Source organism: Notolepis coatsorum (assembly GCF_963971535.1).
Source record: "Notolepis coatsorum genome assembly, chromosome: 4".
NCBI lineage: Eukaryota > Metazoa > Chordata > Actinopteri > Aulopiformes > Paralepididae > Notolepis > Notolepis coatsorum.
Genome location: NC_140168.1, coordinates 91,257,145 through 91,277,127, shown reverse-complemented (window position 1 = coordinate 91,277,127; position 19,983 = coordinate 91,257,145). Strand labels below are relative to the sequence as shown.

Here is a 19,983-nt window from a genome sequence, read left to right as displayed (position 1 = left end):
ATGTTATAAGAGATGCAATGTGATCTTGAAATAAACATCGTGGCTATCCTCTCTCCTCTGTTTGTCTGAAAAGACAAAACCTGGATTGACCGCACCACGACCACGGCAAAGTCGAACTTCAAGACGACAAAAGGTAATCTGTTCTTAAAAGAACAGGGTTGGAAAAGAGCAAGCCCCTGCTCTCCCCCCAAAGAAATATACATTGCTTAAAAAGTTAGCTATTATACACCCCAATAGGACGCACCAGGTTGGGAAAAAAGTAAACTGTTTGGATCAGAGATCAGGCCCCTGATCTCTCTCTCTCTCTCTCTCTCTCTCTCTCTCTCTCGTACATGTATAGAAACTATATTGGTCGCAAAGATAACTGTAACAAGGGTTCCATGCACGAAACACTAAAAACGCATGTTTTTTAATAAACTCTTGATTAAAGACACACAGCCCAGTTTAAAGGAGCAATCAGCGATAGTTGGAAAATAACTCATTCTGGGCGTTGAGCCAGCTGAGAAGTCTGGGCGTTGAGCCAGCTAAGGAGTCTGGGCGTTGTGCCAAGAGAGATAGCTCTCTCTCTCTCTCTCTCTCTCTCTCTCTCTCTCTCTCTCTCTCTCTCTCTCTCTCTCTCTCTCTCTCTCTCTCTCTCTCTCTCTCTCTCTCTCTCTCTCTCTCTCTCTCTCTCTCTCTCTCTCTCTCTCTCTCTCTCTCTCTCTCTCTCTCTCTCTCTCTCTCTCTCTCTCTCTCTCTCTCTCTCTCTCTCTCTCCTGGGTTTGCTGACCCCTGTTGGTAAGCCAAGGTGTAGCATACAAACTCATCACATCTCTTTCTCTCTTGGGTTTGCTGACCCCTGGTGGTAGAAAACACACACACACACACCGACATACACACATACACACACACACACACACACACAGTCACACACACGCACACACACACAGTCACACACACACACACACACACACACACACACACACACACAGTCACACACACACACACACACAGTCACACACAGACACAAACAGACGCACACACACAGTCACACACACACACCAGGGCTGTACGCTAAGCTTTTTCACTAGGGGCACACTTGCCCCTAAATGAGAAATTTAGGGGCAAAGAATATTTTTTAGGGGCACATTTTTAAATAACTATTTTACCATTATAGTAGGGCTGGGCGATATGGCCTCTAAATGATATTGCGATATTTTTTGGCCATATCACGATACACAATATATATCGCAATATTTTGACATTTCCTAAAGCACTTAAAATGCTTGATTTAACCCTTTGATACATACAGTCACGCCAATATGATGATTATAATAAGTCCCTGCAACATATGTTTGCATTATTAAACCATGAAGATGCTTTAAAAAATAATTTAATGAAAATGTACTAAGAGTAGTCTACTGACACACTAATAAAAAAATTTATTTACATCTAAGACTATTTATATAAAAACTCTTGGGTGCCCTTTTTTTGCACAGTACTGTGTTTTCTATCCACTTTAGCCAAACACACACACACACACACACATATATATATATATATATATACTACTGTGAGAAAATAATAATTACACACAAAGGGATAATGGCTTATAGCAGACTTAATGATTTTAGAATATTTCAGATAATGAAATTAAATGTTTATCATCAACTATCCAGTTAGTATTTATACTGTCTGTAACGTTTGGCTACTTTAAATCATTGAATGTAGAGAGAGAGCGAGAGAGAGAGAGGGGGCGAGAACGCACAAGAGAGCCAGCCCCCCCCCCCCGGGTTTTGTTCTAGGTTCGCGTTTTGATCGTCTAAGCTGCCGTAGGTGATGACGTCACACTCGAATGTAAACAGGAAGAGTCTAATACGGAGATGGAAAGTGGATGATATACAGAAACGAATAACTAATAAATATGAAGTTATGTTTAAACTTCTGTTGTCAAGCGTTGTCACTTGTCAATATAACCCACCCCCTTTCCTCACTTTTCCGCCGTCCCTGCTTCACTCGGGACCACCAGCTAACGTTAGCCCATTGCTCGTGTCAATTAAATTGCATGTTATTAAATGTCCGCGCTGGTCTGTCTAATGAAATTACAACCGCAACATTATGTCGCCTGTACAGCCCTGGTTGTAGGCTAATGTTAGTATAGTGAAATGCGAATGAAGGGGTGAAATCACTATTCGCAAGCCTGCGAGTAGATATAATTTTTCATTCGCACCGGCCAAATTAGGGGGCAATTTGCGACGATCTCGTCGCAGCGTACAGGCCTGCACACACACAGTCACACACACACACACACACAGTCACACACACACACAAACACACACACACACACACCGACACACACACACACAGTCACACACACAAACACAGTCACACACACACACACACAGTCACACACACACACAGTCACACAGACACACACACCGACACACACATTCCTGTGTACACACATACAATACACACATACAATACACACACACGTCTGTGCAAAGGCACACAGACACACACAGACACACACACACAGACACACAGACACACACAGTCACACAGACACACACACCGACACACACGTCTGTGCAAAGACACAGACACACACAGACACACACAGACATACACACACACACACACACACACACACAAACACACACACACACACACACACCGACACACACACACACACACACAGTCACACACACACACAGTCACACACACACACACACACAACACAGTCACACACACACACAGCAAAGACACACACACACACACACACACACAGACACACACACACCGACACACACACACACACATTCCTGTGTCCCGGTAGACAGCGGGTTGTGACGCACACACACACAGTCACACACACACAGTCACACACACACACACACACAATCACACACAAACACACACACACACCGACATACACACATACACACACCGACATACACGCACACACACACACACACACACACACACACAGTCACACACAGACACACACACACGAGTTGTAGAACCAGGTTAACTGTGTCCTGGAGTAGTAGTTGTAGAGTAGAACCAGGTTAACTGTGTCCTGGAGTAGTAGATCCAGGTTAACTGTGTCCTGGAGTAGTAGTTGTTTAAGTTTCAGTTTAAGTTAAGTTTCTTTAATAGTTGTCATACAGAAGTACAGAATACTTTTGTACAAAATGCTTCTTACTGTTGCGCTCCAGAGACTGTGCATGACAAGATAAGTATGAAATAAAAACATAGTAAAAATTAGAAGTAAAAAAAGAGGTCACAGTGTTCAGTTTAGACATATGTACAATGTTCGTAGACGTAGTTACCATACAATATACAATACTGTGCAGTGTACTAATATACAATACTATATAGTGCAAGGCATAAATGGACGAGGTGCAGTTTAGGTACAATTCACAGTAGGTGTACGAGTTGTAGTGCAAATCCTTTATCAATAAATAAATATAAAGTGTAAGTGTGTTTGTGTGATCTAAAGTGTGGAGAGTGGGTGCTGCAGTGTGTTGTTTGTTTGAGTGAGTGTGTGCGTGTGGGTGTGTGTGCTGTGTGCATTTGATGGTTGTTGCATAGTGATTATTGTTCGTTTAGCGATTTTTGTTCGTTTAGCAGCCTGATGGCCTGGGGATAGAAGCTCCTTCTGAGTCTTTCTGTGCTCGCCTTAAGACTCCGGTATCGCTTGCCTGACGGCAGCAGTTCAAAGAGGCAGTTGTTCGGGTGGCTCGAGTCCTTAATAATTCTCTTAGCCTTCCCCTTGCACCGCTTGTTGTAAATGTTCTGGAGGGTGGGAAGCCCCCCTCTAATTGTGCGTTCGGCTGAACGTGTCACTCTTTGTAGTCTGCTACGGTCTTGTGCAGTGCTATTCCCAAACCAGGAGGTGATGTTGCCGGTCAGGATGCTCTCTATTGTACATGAGTAGAAGTTCCTAAGGATCTTCTGACTGACTTGGAACTTCCTTAGGCGCCTGAGGAAGTAGAGGCGTTGTCGTGCCTTCTTCACAACACTGTCAATGTGTGTGGTCCATGTCAAGTCCTCGGATATGTGGGCTCCGAGGTACTTGAAACTGTTCACTCTCTCAACCGGTGCCCCGTCGATGCTGAGGGGGCTGTAGTCCTTGACCCCCGACCTCCTGAAGTCCACAATCATCTCTTTTGTTTTGCTGACGTTCAGGGAGAGGCAGTTCTCCTGACACCACTGTGACAGGTTCTCTACCTCTTCCAGGTAGGCCCTTTCGTCGTTGGCAGAGATCAGGCCCACCACTACTGTGTCATCAGCAAATTTGATGATGGTGTTGTTGTTCCGCTGTGCTACGCAGTCATGTGTGTACAGGGAGTAGAGGAGGGGGCTCAGAACACAGCCCTGGGGGGCCCCTATGTTGAGCGTGATGGATGAGGAGGTGCAGTTGCCGGCTCTTACCACCTGGGGTCTGCCCGTCAGGAAGTCCAGGACCCACTGGCACAGGTCATAGTTCAAGCCCAGGTCCCTGAGCTTGGCTATGAGTTTGGAGGGGACTATGGTATTGAATGCTGAGCTGTAGTCGATGAACAGCATTCTCACATAGTTCCCCTGCCTCTTGTCCAGATGTGATGCTGCTGTGTGCAGCACATGGGCTATGGCGTCCTCCGTGGACCTGTTGGGGCGATATGCAAATTGCAGAGGGTCCAGGTTGATGGGGAGGGAGGAACAGATGTAGCCCTTCACTAGCTTCTCAAAGCACTTCATGGCTATGGAGGTGAGGGCTACGGGGCGGTAGTCGTTGAGGCAAGCGGGCGTAGATTTTTTGGGTACAGGGATGATGGTGGACTTCTTCAGACAGGTGGGGATGACGGCCTGTTCCAAGGACAGGTTGAAGATGTCAGTGAATACCGGGGCCAGTTGGTCGGCACAGACTTTTAGGACGCGGCCGGGGATGCCGTCCGGTCCTGCTGCCTTCCTGATATCCACTTTTTTAAAGATCCGTCTCACCTCATGCTCTGTTACCCTGAACACTGAGTCTCCATCAGCAGACCCCCCCCCCCCCATTGCCGTGGTTTGTAGGCTGGTGTTGTTATTCACAGCCTCAAACCTCGCATAGAAGGAGTTGAGATCATTTGCTAAGGAGATGTCACTGTTCAGTTTGAGGGGGGTTCCTTTGTAGTCTGTCATTGTTCTGAGGCCCTGCCACATGCCTCTAGAGTCAGCCTGTTCAAACTGAAGTTCAACTTTATCCCTGTAACGCCGTTTTGCCTCTATTACTGCTCTCCTGACGTTGTATCTTGCCATCTTGTGTTCTTCCATGTTGCCTGTCACCAGCCCGGTGTTGTATGCTGATGTGCGCACTTTCAGAGCCTCACGGACGGATTTGTCTACCCAGGGCTTTTGATTTGGGTAGATATTAATTTTGGTGGAGGGGATTATTACTTCTACCTGAGTACAGACATAGTCAATCACCGTTTCGGTGTATTCGTTAATATTGGCTGTGTTATCACGGAATACACTCTACATTCTGTGCTTCCCAGCACTGCTTGGAGTGACTCCACTGACGTCACGGCCCAACGCTTAACCTCTCGCGAGACCACCGGCGTTCGCTTGAGACTCTGTCTGTAGTTGTAGATCCAGGTTAACTGTGTCCTGGAGTAGTAGTTGTAGAGTAGTAGTAGATCCAGGTTAACTGTGTCCTGGAGTAGTAGTTGTAGAGTAGTAGTAGATCCAGGTTAACTGTGTCCTGGAGTAGTAGTTGTAGAGTGGCTGAAGTACAACCACACACACACACAACACAATAAACACACACACACACTAAACAACGATGCATACAGCAGAGGACATACTGTTAGACCGGAACCCGCTCATAAAGAACCTAATTCTCAAGGTAGGTGTCCGTTGGCAGAGGCGTACAAAGGCCGGGGACACAAAATGGCCTTCCGGAGGTACTTTTGATCTCGACGTATGCGAAGAGATGAATGTAATGATTCGTAACCACAAGCCAGGCGACAACAGCAAAAAGAGGTTGAAAAAGAGGACAGAAGAGTTGGGGGTAATGAAGCTCTACGCCCAGAAGGGGAGAGCATACAGGCAGGAAGCTTTAGCGCTAAATCAGAGAGAGACGGATATAGGGAAACCAACATCCCCACCTTATGTCACGCAATTGCCGGTGGGCACTGTGACAATAAGAGGAGAATATGAGGAGACGGAATTAGGGACCCCCGCTAGGTCAGAAACCCCCGCTAGGTCAGAAACCTCCGCTAGATCAGAGACCTCCCTTAGGCGAGATACCCCCCCCAAACTGACCCCGCAGGATCTCTATCCGAAAGCCCTGGCGGCATATGGCGAGACAGTACGTTGGAAGTTGTATACTGCAGAGGAAGAGGAGGTAGAGAACCTGGGCAGGCAGAGGGAGGGAGTCGGGAGGAAGATAGAGGAAGAGCCCCGTCAGAGTGTGGCACAGCAGACATCAGAGAAACACGGAGCGTGTGGCCACACTAAACTGTTGAATGAGGAGGAAGATGAGAATGACACGAAACCAGGACAGGAGAAAGGAAACATTACAGGAACCCTGACTTTCGCCCCTACATTCGTGGGAAGTGTGACAAGCACAGGCCAGTTTCCCCTGCTAATAAAGGGGAACGATATCTTTCACATGCCATGGTCACCTCTAGACATCGATGGTTTAATAGTAAGACTACCGGACCTTTCAGAAGGAGCCTCCAGGTGGATCACGCAGTTTGAGGAAAATACGTCATATTTTCTGCTAGCAGTGGGTGACGTCAAATCCCTGTTGACGCGTTTGCTAGGAGTTGGTGCCTGCCGGGACATCATGGGTGATACATCGATGCGAGTGGCATGCGACACGCAGGCCCATGATGGAGACATATTCAACGCGCATAGAGCGGCATTGTGGTACAAACTCAGGAATCAATATCCATCACGTATTAATCCGGCAAAACTGGCAGGCAACCCCATAATGGAGACGGAAGGGCCTGGCGCCTATGTGAACAAAGTACTGAAGGAGTGGAGAGGTGAGCTAGGACACAACCCAGAAATTGACCCGTTGCAGAGAGCGATGTTTAGAGAAAGTGTGATGAGAGGGCTTCCAGAGGTGGTTAAGAATAGACTGGAAGACGTGGTGGGGTTAATGGACATGACTTATCCTTTGTTCTGTGCACATGTAACACATAGTGTGGAGAAGCAAAGGGCTCAGGAGCAGAAAGTCAGGGATCAGGATAGAAATGACGCAAGGAAGTTAACTCAGCAACAACTGCAGCCCCAAAGGAGGCTGCAGGCAGTAATGGTGTCATCTGCTACCTCTCCACCCATGCAGGACCAGGGACCCCCGCCTGCACCTCAGGTAGTGAGAAGCTATGGCTATAGTTCACAGAACCAGGCGTCCAGGCGTCCAGGCGGCAGGCAGGGAATGGGCAATCAGGCCCACGGTTTACACAGGGACCGGGGAACGAACAACAGTTTCCCCGTTTCCACTGTTGGAACTGCGGCATGCAGGGACACAGGGAAATGAGATGTAGGCAACCATACCGTCCCGGCTCGGAGTATGGAAGACCCGTGCGCCAGGGGGAGTCACAAGGGCCCCACGACCAGGGGGAGACAGGAGGGCCCCGAAACCAGGGGGGTAATCACTAGGGGTGCCCAGAGAATGCGACGGGGGGAAATCAAATGATTGTGGTTTCCAAGGGAGCTGAGCAAGAACCTATTCTGCAGGTCCTAGTGGAGGGCAAATTAACAGAGATGATGGCAGACACTGGAGCAGGTTTTTCCTGCATAAAGCAAAAATACGCCGCTCACTTACCCCAGTCTGGACAGTATGTTCGGACGGTCGGATTCTCGGGAAAAACACAATTAATACCCACATCAGATCCAATCTCTATGACGTATAACAACAAGACCATAACAATACCTGTATTAATTTCGGACAGCACCCCGCGCAATCTCTTGGGACGAGATGCAATGTGTAAACTAGGCTGTAAAATCCTATGTACGCCTGAGGGGATTCAAATTGAACAAGACGTGTACCAAATGATGCTACAAGGGACGGGGGAGAAAGAGGCCACTGTGTTCTGGCTGGGCAACATAGATGCAGAGCTGCAAAGGGTCTGTGACCCCTGGGAGCCATTTCTGAAAACCCAACTGCCTCAGTCTAGACAAACAAACATGGAGGCACATTGCACACTACAATATTTGACGAATAGTGACCTAGTTAGGAACAAGGCATGGTTGCAGGGACAGCCCGAGCAGGTGCAGATTAACTCATCTACGATAATTGTAGGGAGACAGGGCGCGGCGTTGAGGGTTAACACGAGTAAGTATCTACGGGAACAACATAGACTAAGAGACGCCGCCCCACACATCACTCTGAGAATAAATCCTGGTTACGAATCCGAACATCTAGGTTCAATGATACAGGAATCCGAGACTCAAAGGTGGGTCTCCACGGAATCTCCGCTAATTTGGAACAGCGCAGATGGGAGTTTCATAAAAATAATGATTTCCTTTTCAGTTTTGGCAAAACCGCAAGTAATCAGATTACCAGGAGACCCTTGCGTTATTCCAGAGGCGGATGCTTTGCTGGAACAGGACATGTTGGCGCGCACCCCGGAACGGTTGTGGTCAAAACACGACACAGATGTGGGTCTAATATTGTCGGCACAGCCAGTGAAGGTCAGGTTAAAGAAGGGTTGTAGACCACCCTTTATCAGACAGTATACAATGAAGCCAGAGTCGGAGGAAGCTATATCACATCAGATTGAGGGACTGTTAAAGGGGGGAGTGCTCGTCCCTTTCAAATCCAGATGTAATACACCTATCCACCCAGTGCTAAAGGCGGACAGGGCTAGGTACAGACTGGTACACGATTTGAGGGCGGTGAACGATGTGGTGTCTGGACCAGAGGCGGAAGTCGCTAATCCACACACCCTCCTGACAAACATCCCGAGTAGCTCGCAGTACTATACGGTCATTGATCTCACGCAGGCATTCTTCAGTGTTCCATTGGAAAAAGAGTCTCAGTATCTGTTTGCTTTTACCCACAGGGGGAAACAATACTCTTACACCCGGTTGCCACAAGGGTTCGCGCACTCGCCGCATTACTTCTCGAAGGCGCTCAAGGAAGACTTGCAAGGAGTGTGCGACACACTACTCAGCACGGTTTTACTGTATGCAGATGACATTCTAATCTGCTCGGATACACGTCAGCAGTGCCATGAGGACTCCATCAAAGTTTTGAGTGGATTGGCCGTGGGAGGCCACAAGGCATCCCGTTCAAAACTGCAGTACTGCCAGCCAAAAGTTGAGTACTTGTCTCGCGTCATTCAAAAGGGCATAAAAAACATCTCACCCACGCAACTCGAAGCTGTATCCAAGGCACCTAGGCCATTGACGGTCCGACAGATGATGACGTTTTTAGGGATGACTGGGTACAGCTCTGAGTGGGTGGAGGACTATACGATAGCGACAGCGCCGTTGAGGATGATGATAAAAGAGGCGGGTACAGACAAGCTTCGCGCTCCCTTGACATGGACCGAGGAGGGGGAGGACGCGTTCATAAACATTAAGCGTCTGTTGTTACAGGCCCCTGCCCTGGCGCTGCCGGATTATGAGAAGTGTTTCCACCTATTCGTCTCACATAGAGCGCAGCATGCGACAGCTGTCCTGACTCAAACACAGGGGGTGAGTGGGAAAAAACAACCGATAGCATATTACTCTAGAGCTCTTTCGCCGGTAGAGCAGGGTCTGCCACCTTGTTATCAGGCCCTGGCCGCAGCACATTTGATGTATGAGAAGGCAACGGCCGTGACAATGGGATATGACATTTGCATTTGGACACATCACAAATTGGCAAACTTGATTGAAAGAGGCAAATTTGTTCTGACCAGCCAACGGCAACAGGCTTACATGAGGCTCCTGCAGTACTCGGACGTTACGATAAAAACATGCCACGGCAGTAACCCGGCGGATCTGGTACCACTCCCGAGCGAGGGTCAACCGCATGAGTGCGAGGTGGAGGTACAGGCTTTCGTGAAACTCCGTCCTGATTTGGGAGTCGACCCGCTCGCGATAGCAGAACTCTCACTTTTTGTGGATGGGTCCTGCTATCGGGAGGGGGAAAATTTAAGGTCAGGATACGCCGTCGTACAGTGCAAACCTAACGGAGAAACACTAACAAGAAAGGCCGGACAATGCATGCAACCATGTTCGGCCCAGCTTGCAGAACTAATAGCACTAACAGAAGCATGCATAATAGCTAAAGATCGCACGGTTAACATCTTTACAGACTCTGCTTATGCGCATGGCGTATGCCAGGGTTAGAAATTAACATTTTTTTTCAAGGGCTTTTTTTGCCCCCCTTAATTGATTTTCGGGGGCTTTTTTTTGTATTTCGGGGGCACTGAATTTTTATGATAAACGGTAGGGGTGGGACGGTTCACAAAATGGACGGTTTGGTTCGTATCACGATTTTGGGGTCACGGTTTTCAGTTCGATATACGTTAATCTTTATTAAAAAAAAATTAACACTCAAATCTAAACATGCTTCTCATTTATTAAAAATAAAAGGTTTACAGTGTTTACAGCCTTAAATAATGTTTGGCACACAAAGACCGAACCGACTGAAAAATATAGGCTACATTTGTCAAAGTATTAACTTAGTGCAAACAAACAATATGCTCAGCCAGCACTAGACTTTCCTTTCTTTAATTAATATAAACACACAAAAACAATGTCAACCATGTTTAAATTCCCTGATTGTCAGTTCTTAATGGAAAGATTCGTTTTCTGCTTGAAATTATTATGTTTCCGTCTACATTTATTTAGACTAACATTATTTAAATATTGAGTGCATCTGTGGTGGATTACGCAATTCGGTGAGTTGGAACTATCTATGGGTTGGCGCCGGGTCCCCACGGACATTTTAGTGTCACGCACCTTCAGCAATGTTATTATCAGCTCCGGTAACGTTAGGAGGTGATGGCATGCAGTGGGAAAGCGGCAATAGTCCCGGTTGGAGTTAATAAAACACAGTTGTATGTTAGCCTTCTTGGATGTTGAATAAACGCCTATCATTGTCTTTAAACACCCCGCCTCTCAGACTCCCATTTCCTCCTCTGCTACAGTAGCTACGGTGACATTTCATTGACTGTACAGTATTAGCTTGCGGGCTGCGTCGGGCTACCATAGTTAAAACGTGCGTTGTGTTTACGAACTGCTATGGCAAGATGTGTGTAGGCCTATGTAATGTTAATGGCTATGTTTTTAAAGTCGTAATGAAGATTGATTTATATTGTGCGTGCCATTTTTACACAAACTGACTAGCACCTGGCTGGCTACAGTGCTGCTGCTGCTGCCTGCAGCCAGTGCAGAACACCGGCTCCGCTAAATGATTTTTTTTATTTGCGCGTCATCTGAACCGTACGATACAGACGCTCCATTACCGGATAAATATATATATATAATTAGTAAACTGTCGGGGGCATTAAGTGCCCCCTTTAACTGATTTTCGAGGGCATTTTGTCCATTTTCAAGGGCATTATGCCCCAAGCCCCCGTTAATTTCTAACCCTGGCGTATGCCACCTATTCGCGGCCATTTGGAAGGCAAGAGGCTTTAAGAAATCGGACGGCTCACCGATCCTTCACCACAAGCAGGTTGTGGCGCTTATTCAGGCTGTAAAGTTGCCCAAAAGCATTGCTATCGTAAAGTGCCAGGCACACAGAAAAGACCTGTCTTTTGTGACGACGGGAAACAACGCGGCGGACGAGGCCGCGAAGGCGGCGGCTGCGGTGCCGTCCACGGCTGTTCTGATGTTTGCGGCCGAACTGACGACTGAGGTAACTGAGGATAATTTGAGTGATCTTCAGGACTCAGCCACGCAGGCCGAGAAACAGTCGTGGACGGAGAGGGGGGCTGTAAGGGGGGCAGATGGTCTGTGGAGGAGTCATAACGGTTTGATAGTCGCCTCCATCGATCTTCTGTCCTTGGTGATACCTGAGGCTCATGGTGTTGATCACTGTGGAAGAGCAGAGACCCTGAAACGAATCACGAAAATGGGATTTTGGTCCCCAAAGCTTCAGGCACAAATTGACGTTACACTAGCCAGGTGTTTAACATGCTTACAGGGCAATGTGCGCAAAGGAGTACCGACAGTGGCGGCTTACACACCCCTCCCTGAGGGACCATTCAGACATCTGATTATGGACTACACAGATATGATAACGCCAGTGCAGGGCAAACGATACCTCCTGGTAGTAGAAGACTGCTTTAGTCGCTGGATTGAGGCCATTCCATCTAAACACAAGAACGAGGACACAGTGATCAAGTTCCTGTGTCGCGAGGTCATTCCGAGATTTGGAATTCCCACGATATTACAAAGCGATAATGGCCGCGAGTTCATCGACAAGGTGGTTAAAGGGCTGATGCAGAAATTAAGTATAAAACAGCGCCTTTCCTGTGTCTATAGTCCCGGGTCGCAGGGAAAGGTGGAAAGGGCCAATCTGGTCATTAAAAACAAACTGTTGAAAATCTGTATGCAAACTAAGCTTAACTGGATTGATGCTTTGCCACTTGCTCTGATGGCTATTAGAAGCAGCGTAAACCGCCAAACACAGCTAACACCGCATGAAATGCTTACAGGCCGCAGCATGCCAGCACCGCCATTTAGACACCTGGCTAGGGGCCCGGCATTAGATATTTTTGAGCAAGATCTGAAAAAATATCTTCAGCAAGTGACTAAAATACATGAAGCTGTGTTTCGACAGGAGCAGAGAAAGGAGAAAAAGGGGGTGAAGGAGGCGGAGAAGGAAGCCACCAAACCGAGGCTGATCCCTGGGGATCTGGTCTTCGTAAAGGTCCACAAGAGAAAGTGGTCATCACCCCGGAGAGAGGGCCCGTACGAGGTGATCCGATCGAGTGGAACGGCAGTCCAAGTCAAAGGATCAACGACCTGGTTCCACTTCAATCACTGCATAAAGGCCAGCGGCGATCTCTTGGGGGATACAATCGATCGCAGTTATGCAGAACCCGACATGGAGGGCCCGAGACGGCAACTGGAAGGTGCAGTGCCTGCTGATGCTCCCGCAGATGTTGGCAGCAGTGTGCGGACGGTCGGCCGGGCGCAACGACGTCATTGAGAACCGTCACGGTCGACCCGTCCTTGAGGATGACGGGTTTGAGTGGGTAGGAGTCCCACGGGGTCCCGCTCAGGCTCAAGTACCGGCAGGCTTTCATGACCAGGCTCAGAATCAGGCGCCCCCTCTGCCCCCCATCGAGGAAGGGGGGGAGAAGATAAGACTACAACCAAAAGGGGTGTTTCCCGGAGGACCGCAAGGGCATGTTTTTGATTTTGACCATTCCCCCGTTACAGGCGGGGATACTTACCATTATACTAACGAGGATCGGGTTGTGGGGGTAGATAGGAGGGTTGAGCCTGTCCCGAACCAGGCACAGGGGACAGGGGTGAGGGGAAAAAGGGAGGTCAAGGACGCTGAGTCGGAAGAGGTGGGGGGACAGGATATGTTCCAGAGGACAGCCGGAACGTTGAGGGACTCAGTGGGCTCACTCTGGGCCAGGTTGAGGGGTTTGCTTCCTTCCGGGGAACAAGATGGGGGCGACTATGACTATGACGAGGAAGACCCGGAGGCTGACCCGATGTATAGGGCGGCTTTAGGGAATGAGTGGTTTAAGTGGGTCCAGTACACGAGCGCGCAGAATCAGATAGAGGATTGTTATGTCTGCTCCAAGGCACGTCCGGATAGGCTGCTGGTGAAGGGCACGAAGTTCAGTTGGGCTCAGTGTGACAGGGACGCAGAGGCATGGGAGGGGCCCCATAATAGTCGCCCTTGGTGCGAGGCAGAGTGTTTGGGGTTTCTCGGCTCTAGTCGTTTTAAGGCGGCAGGAAACGTCACGGATTTCAAGGATGTCACTATGCGGGAACGTTGTAGGAAATTGGATGTACGTGTGCAGGGGGTAGCGACGGGGTTGCCAATACCCAGAGGTGTCAAACTATGGCTGACCAAGGATTTCGAGTGCTTGCAAAAGGAGGGGACCCGGGACGTAGGGGAGGTGGCAGAGGGGCGGTGCACTACTATTTGGAGCATCACGACTAACTGCACGAAAGAAGGAAAGTGTGGACACGGGGTCGTGTTAAAGGGAGTGGATACCAACCCACGGCCTGTAGCTTGCCCTTTTCATGTCCAGGATATGGCACTGGCGGACCAATACTGGCTCTGCGGCGGTAGGAGGTTGAGGAATACACTTCCTTTAGATTGGTCAGGTAGATGTGCCCGGGTTCAGGCGATCATGCCAATGGTGGTCCTACCATTATCAGTGACGGAAGGACCTTCTGAGTCTCCTATCTCTCGAACGAAGCGTAGCTACAAGGCAGACCCAAGGGTGTATCTGGACAGCATAGGACAGCCAAGGGGCATTCCAGCCGAGTTCATGGCTAAGAATGAGATTGCGGAAGGGTTTGAGTCTATTCTGCCATGGATATCGGTCAATAAGAACACCGGGTGGATCAACTATTTGTTTTACAATCAGCAGCGGTATCTCAACTACACCGAGGAGGCGTTGGATGCAATGGGGGACCAGATGCACGCGACCAGTACGGTGGCGTGGCAGAATAGACAGGCTCTGAACTGGTTAATGGCGGAGAAGGGTGGAGTCTGTTCCATGTTTGGACAGTACTGCTGCACATTCATTCCGACGAATGTGGGGCCAGGGGGAAAGTTCTCCGAGGCCATGGCTAAGCTGAAGGATTTGAGGGAGGAGTTGAGGGGGAATTCTGGCCGGAATGAAGAATGGTGGGGGAGTGGGGTGTTGGAAAGATTGGGACAGTGGGGAAGCATAGTGATGCAGACGGGGATATCCATTGGGGTGGCAGGGTTGATATTGGTTCTCCTTTTCTGTTGTGGTATGCCTCTCTTGGGTAGGCTGGTAACTTCACACGTAACGAGCCGAATGCTGATGGTGGGACAGGAAGAGATTGAGCCACAAATCGGGCCATGCCCTCAGCTTTATGCTGCCTTAGAGGGAGACGAGGGGATAGAGGATTAGGGGTATGGTGAGGTAGGGACATTTTCTTTTTGTTGGTTCAGTTTTGTTTGTTTTATTCCTTTAACTAGGCGTATGGTGAGGAAGGGACATTTTCTTTCTGTTTGGTTCAGTTTTGTTTGTTTTATCCCTTTTACTTCAAAAAAAAAAACATGTAAAGGTTTTTTGAAGACATTTTGTATTGGTTCTTTCCTTTAAGAGTGACGGGGGATGGTCTGAGTGATGGTTTATTTTTTTATTATTTTTGTTTATTTTACTCATGGTCCTGGTCAAACCGGAATGGGAAGGGGCATCGGTATGGAATGGTACGGAGTGTCGGTTCTGAGCCTGAGGAAGCATTGAGAAGAAGTGTTCTGGGGATCGGTTCTGGGGACTGAAGGGACAAAGGGGGGGGCTAACGCAGTGGGCAAGATGGGCACCTCCCGTCGAAGATGGGGGGACACGTGGTGAGGTCGGTACCAGCGCCTCCCGTCCAGGCATGGGGACATGCTTCTACGGGGACTGGAGGTGTGGCGTGGTGGTTGCTGTATTGGCAAAATGTGACTTTTGGCAATATGGTGAGGAGACTATGGCGTGGGCATGGAAGGGGGGCTGAGCGATGGACACTAGGACTCAATGTTATGGAAGAGACAATGTCATTTTTTTTTGGGGGAGGGATGTTCTATGTTTAGTTCTGACGGTCAACTTCTCCTTTCCCTGATGAGAGTCGCGGTTTCCGGCCGGAACTGTGGCTCATTTGGTAAGCGGTGGAGGTTGGGGGATTTGTCTGTCAGGTTAGGATTATAAATTGTTTTTTTTTTTTTTTTTTTTTTATGTTTTATTATTACTCTTGTTTTGAGCGGTTTTGTGTTTATTGTGAGAACGGTAGTCAGCCTTTGTTGGTCCGTTAGGGGTCCAGTGAATGAAGTAAGCGTTCTTGTTTAGTTAGACATTTAAAATGTATTAGGTTTCTCGTTTAGTTAGACGTTCACATTTTCTTGGTTATATGATTTGGGTGGGACTAGGGATAGCCCCAAATGGGGGAATGTTGGGGAAAATGTGTATATGAGGTGAACTAGTTTAATATGGGTCAACTAAGCAGTGCTGAAAGACGGTCTGGCTGACGTTCTTAAAACAACTTGGACAGATGGACATTTCAGTACGGCACGTTGTGTGCTTGTAATCTCGTACATCATATCGCTTTCATATCTTGTTCTTTTCTCTCTTTCATACATACACATATACACGCACACATCTCATCTCTATCTCTTTCATACACACACAAACCTCACTAATCTGAACTCTCTCTTTCACACACACACATATACTCTTTCACATTCACACACACACACACACTCATTTTCACATTCACACACACATAGGGGTGGGAATCACCAGTTTCATCATGATACGATACGATATCGATTCTTTGGACAACGATACGATATTTGCCGATATCACAAAGTCTCTCACGATACAATACGATACGATTAGATTCAGGTGCCTGCGATCGATATGAGATGATATCATATGCCCATTTAACACAATCAGTAACATTTAGATCAACAAAAAAAAGGTAATGAAAATATCATTTGACATTTGTATTTTTGAGCTCTTCCAGACATTTAAAGGAAAATCAATCTATTGTTTTTAATACAAATAGACCTCCTGTTCACTGTAAAGTGCCACGTTTTTATATATTGAGCTTTAAACTTTAAGCTACATTTTTTGGAACTCAAAACTCACAACCTCCCTCTCCCAAACCGTTCCTACAACAATTTGTTGATGTTGCATGATCATGTATAGGCCTACATTTATTATGTATTATATTGTTTATGTTTAAATAACATTTAAACATCAAACTCCTCTGACCTCATCTGGTCTTTCCAAAGACGCGCGCACACACACACACACACAGAAAGGGAGAATGCTATGCTGTAACATCTACACACACGGAGCTAATGCTGTTGTTCTTGGGCGGATATGAGACTCGCCACAGGATTTTCAAAATAAGAGTATCGATATGAATCGATCTTATTACATCGCATCGATCCGATTCGATTGTTGATAATTACATCGATGTATCGATCTGGATCGATGTATCGTCCCACCCCTACACACACACATATACTCTTTCACACTCACACACACACACTCATTTTCTCTTTCACTAATCTTGACTCCAGACTCCAGCTTTGTCTCAGGACGATAAACCTTGAGACTTATCTTCTGTTTTTATTCTCTCTTCTATGTTAAATCTATGTGTCATCTTAATGTACGTCATGTCATATCTGATATAATATGTTACGTCATCATATCTGTCATGTCGGGGCAGGGCTGGGAAGGTATTATCTGGGGGAACGGGGGGTTGGGGAGTCAGAGTGTTTTCCTTCAACTGTGGTGACCGTCTACTGAGCCATAGCTTTTGCTGTTAAAACTTCTTTTCCTAAATAAATTACCTACTTGTTAAAATTGGAAATATCGTCTCCTGCTGTGTTAAACAACCATCAGCCACAACAAAAGTTTTCAATCAATATGAAAAAACCTGGATGTTTTCTAGACATTTCATGTCTTGTTACTTAGATTCTGGAATATTTTTATTAGCAATATGAAAATTCGAATTTACAAGTGGATTTAGCCTTTAACCCAACCACACTACAGAAGGTTAACCCTTTACTATCAAGGCTTAACCTTCTGTAGTGTGGCAGTGAAAGGGTTAACCTGCTGGCGTGTGGCAGTGAAAGGGTTAACCTTCCTCATTGTCGCAGTGAAAGGGTTAACAATTTGGTAGTGCGGCAGTGAAATGGTTAACGTCCAGGTGCACACTAGTTGGAATGTTTTCCAAGTTATTTAGCAAACCACGCATGAGATTGTACACCTGAAAACAGCTGATTAGTATGAATTGTAATTGTAAAATAATTACAGACTGTCGTAGAAATATTATCATGTCATTATAGATCTGTGTTGAGATATCATTTGTACAGCTTGGATGGTTCAATATATATAACTAGTATAATGTGTGTGTGTGTGTGTGTCTCTTTATGAAGACTCCAAAGTGCCTAGCCCCTTTCGTGACTTTCGGTTTGCAAGCCTGGGGCTTTTGTGACCGCAGTCACTTATTTTCGCATCGCGATCACCCAGGAAAACAACAACCAAGCGTGATCGCGGGGCTCGGAGTGTGTCAAAAACATATCAGATCTGAATTTCAAAGATACCCAGCGTACAATATGTAATGGGTTTAACACCGCTTCACGTTGGGGTCTGGAAGCTCGGAGTTGCTAATAAACAGTTTAAAACATTGTTAGGAAACACAAGAACGCCCTACCCAAAGCTGTAAAGGAATGTGAATCACTACCCACTTTCAAAAACACTCTAAAAAAACACCTACGGGAGACTGCAATTCGAAACTGGCCCCTGTAAATGTCCTAACACAACCCCCTCCAATGTACAGTAAATTACCAAGTATGGTCTTGTCAATATTCCAATGTACAGTTTTGTTTGTACAGTTGTACAGTGTCCCCCACCCACCCACCCAACCACCTCCAATGTACAGTCTGTACAATGTAACATATCTTTGAAATTCAGATCTGATATGTTTTTGACACACTCCGAGCCCCGCGATCACGCTTGGTTGTTGTTTTCCTGGGTGATCGCGATGCGAAAATAAGTGACTGCGGTCACAAAAGCCCCAGGCTTGCAAACCGAAAGTCACGAAAGGGGCTACAAAGTGCCAAGGTTATATTTTCTCTTCCTAGCAAGGTCGTGTTATTACTGAACCCTAACTGGGAACCATTTTATTTACCTTCTGAATGTCATGTTAAGTCTTGCAAATGTGTATAATGTACATTCTGACCAGAACTCTTTATCACTTTGGGGTCAGACGCTTGTGTGTGAACATGTTGTCTCTGATTGTAAACTGATCACTTTTCCTGTGGCCACAAACTATGTTTCTATTTTTTAATAACTCGACTCAGAATGATTTACACAACGGCTCATCCTTTGTCCTTTAATATTTTCCATAACAATTGATTGATTGATTGAAAATTTGATTAACAAATTGCAGAATGGGTACAATACAGTACGGCTCAATACACACAATTGTTAAGGGGATGCAGACCAGAGAAAGACTTTCGTCTTGTTTACATCAGGGTCCCTCATTTTCAAGTCATCATAACATATATATGACATACAGATAGACACTGACAGTACTGCTACATCTATACATTTATGACATACCAGATTTACAAATACAGTACTGTTTGTGATACAAAAAGCGTCTAAAGTCTAGAGTATATACATTTGACATAAAAACTGTACATTGGAGGTTGGGTAGGTGGGTGGGTTGGGTTGGGTAGGGACTGTACATTGGAGGTGGGTAGGCGGGTACAAGACATGGTATGATGTTGTACCATGGGCTACGTTTATAATTGTCCACGTTACCTGGTTGCAGCTTGGTACTTGCTGCAATGGTTTGTCCCTGCAAACAAACACTTCTCGGACGAAGTTCCTGAAGCGGCTTGTGTCTGACTGTTCAACCAGAGCTGGTCTCTGTCCCTCCCTGAACACGATGCTGTCAGTAAACTCCTCTAAAGTCTGCACATGGGGGTAAAGAGACCTGAGAATGTCGAGTACCCGAGACATATCATCACTAGGCATGTTGACCGACCAACCCTATTTGACTGCATTACACTTTAATAACGTGACATTAATGTTACACTGCTTCTTCTACCACTTGTAATGCGCCGCTTCAACCGTAACCAATAAGAGAGCGGTTTCTTCTTCTTCTTCTTTCTTTTTCCGGCAGTGTAAACGCAACATGGCGTATTACTGCCCTCCTCAGTTCTATAATTAAACTACACCCACACAAATAAAAATAACATTATATCCTCTGGTACAACTCTGACTCATGCAGAAATGTCAGCACTGCCTCTGTGATCAGCTCTGGTGGTTCTCATTATTCAGGCCAAAG

General features: G+C 46.8%; 1 protein-coding gene across 1 annotated transcript in view; it reads right to left on the bottom strand.

The window, feature by feature from the left end:
- tert (telomerase reverse transcriptase) overlaps positions 1-19,733 on the bottom strand; it is a 155,036-nt gene extending 135,303 nt beyond the window's left edge. The window contains exon 1 of the mRNA XM_084312955.1: positions 19,455-19,733. Within this exon, the coding sequence (XP_084169081.1) occupies positions 19,455-19,670 (216 nt within the window). The 5' untranslated portion in view covers positions 19,671-19,733. The remainder of the gene's footprint in view (positions 1-19,454) is intronic.
- Positions 19,734-19,983: the final 250 nt, after the last annotated feature.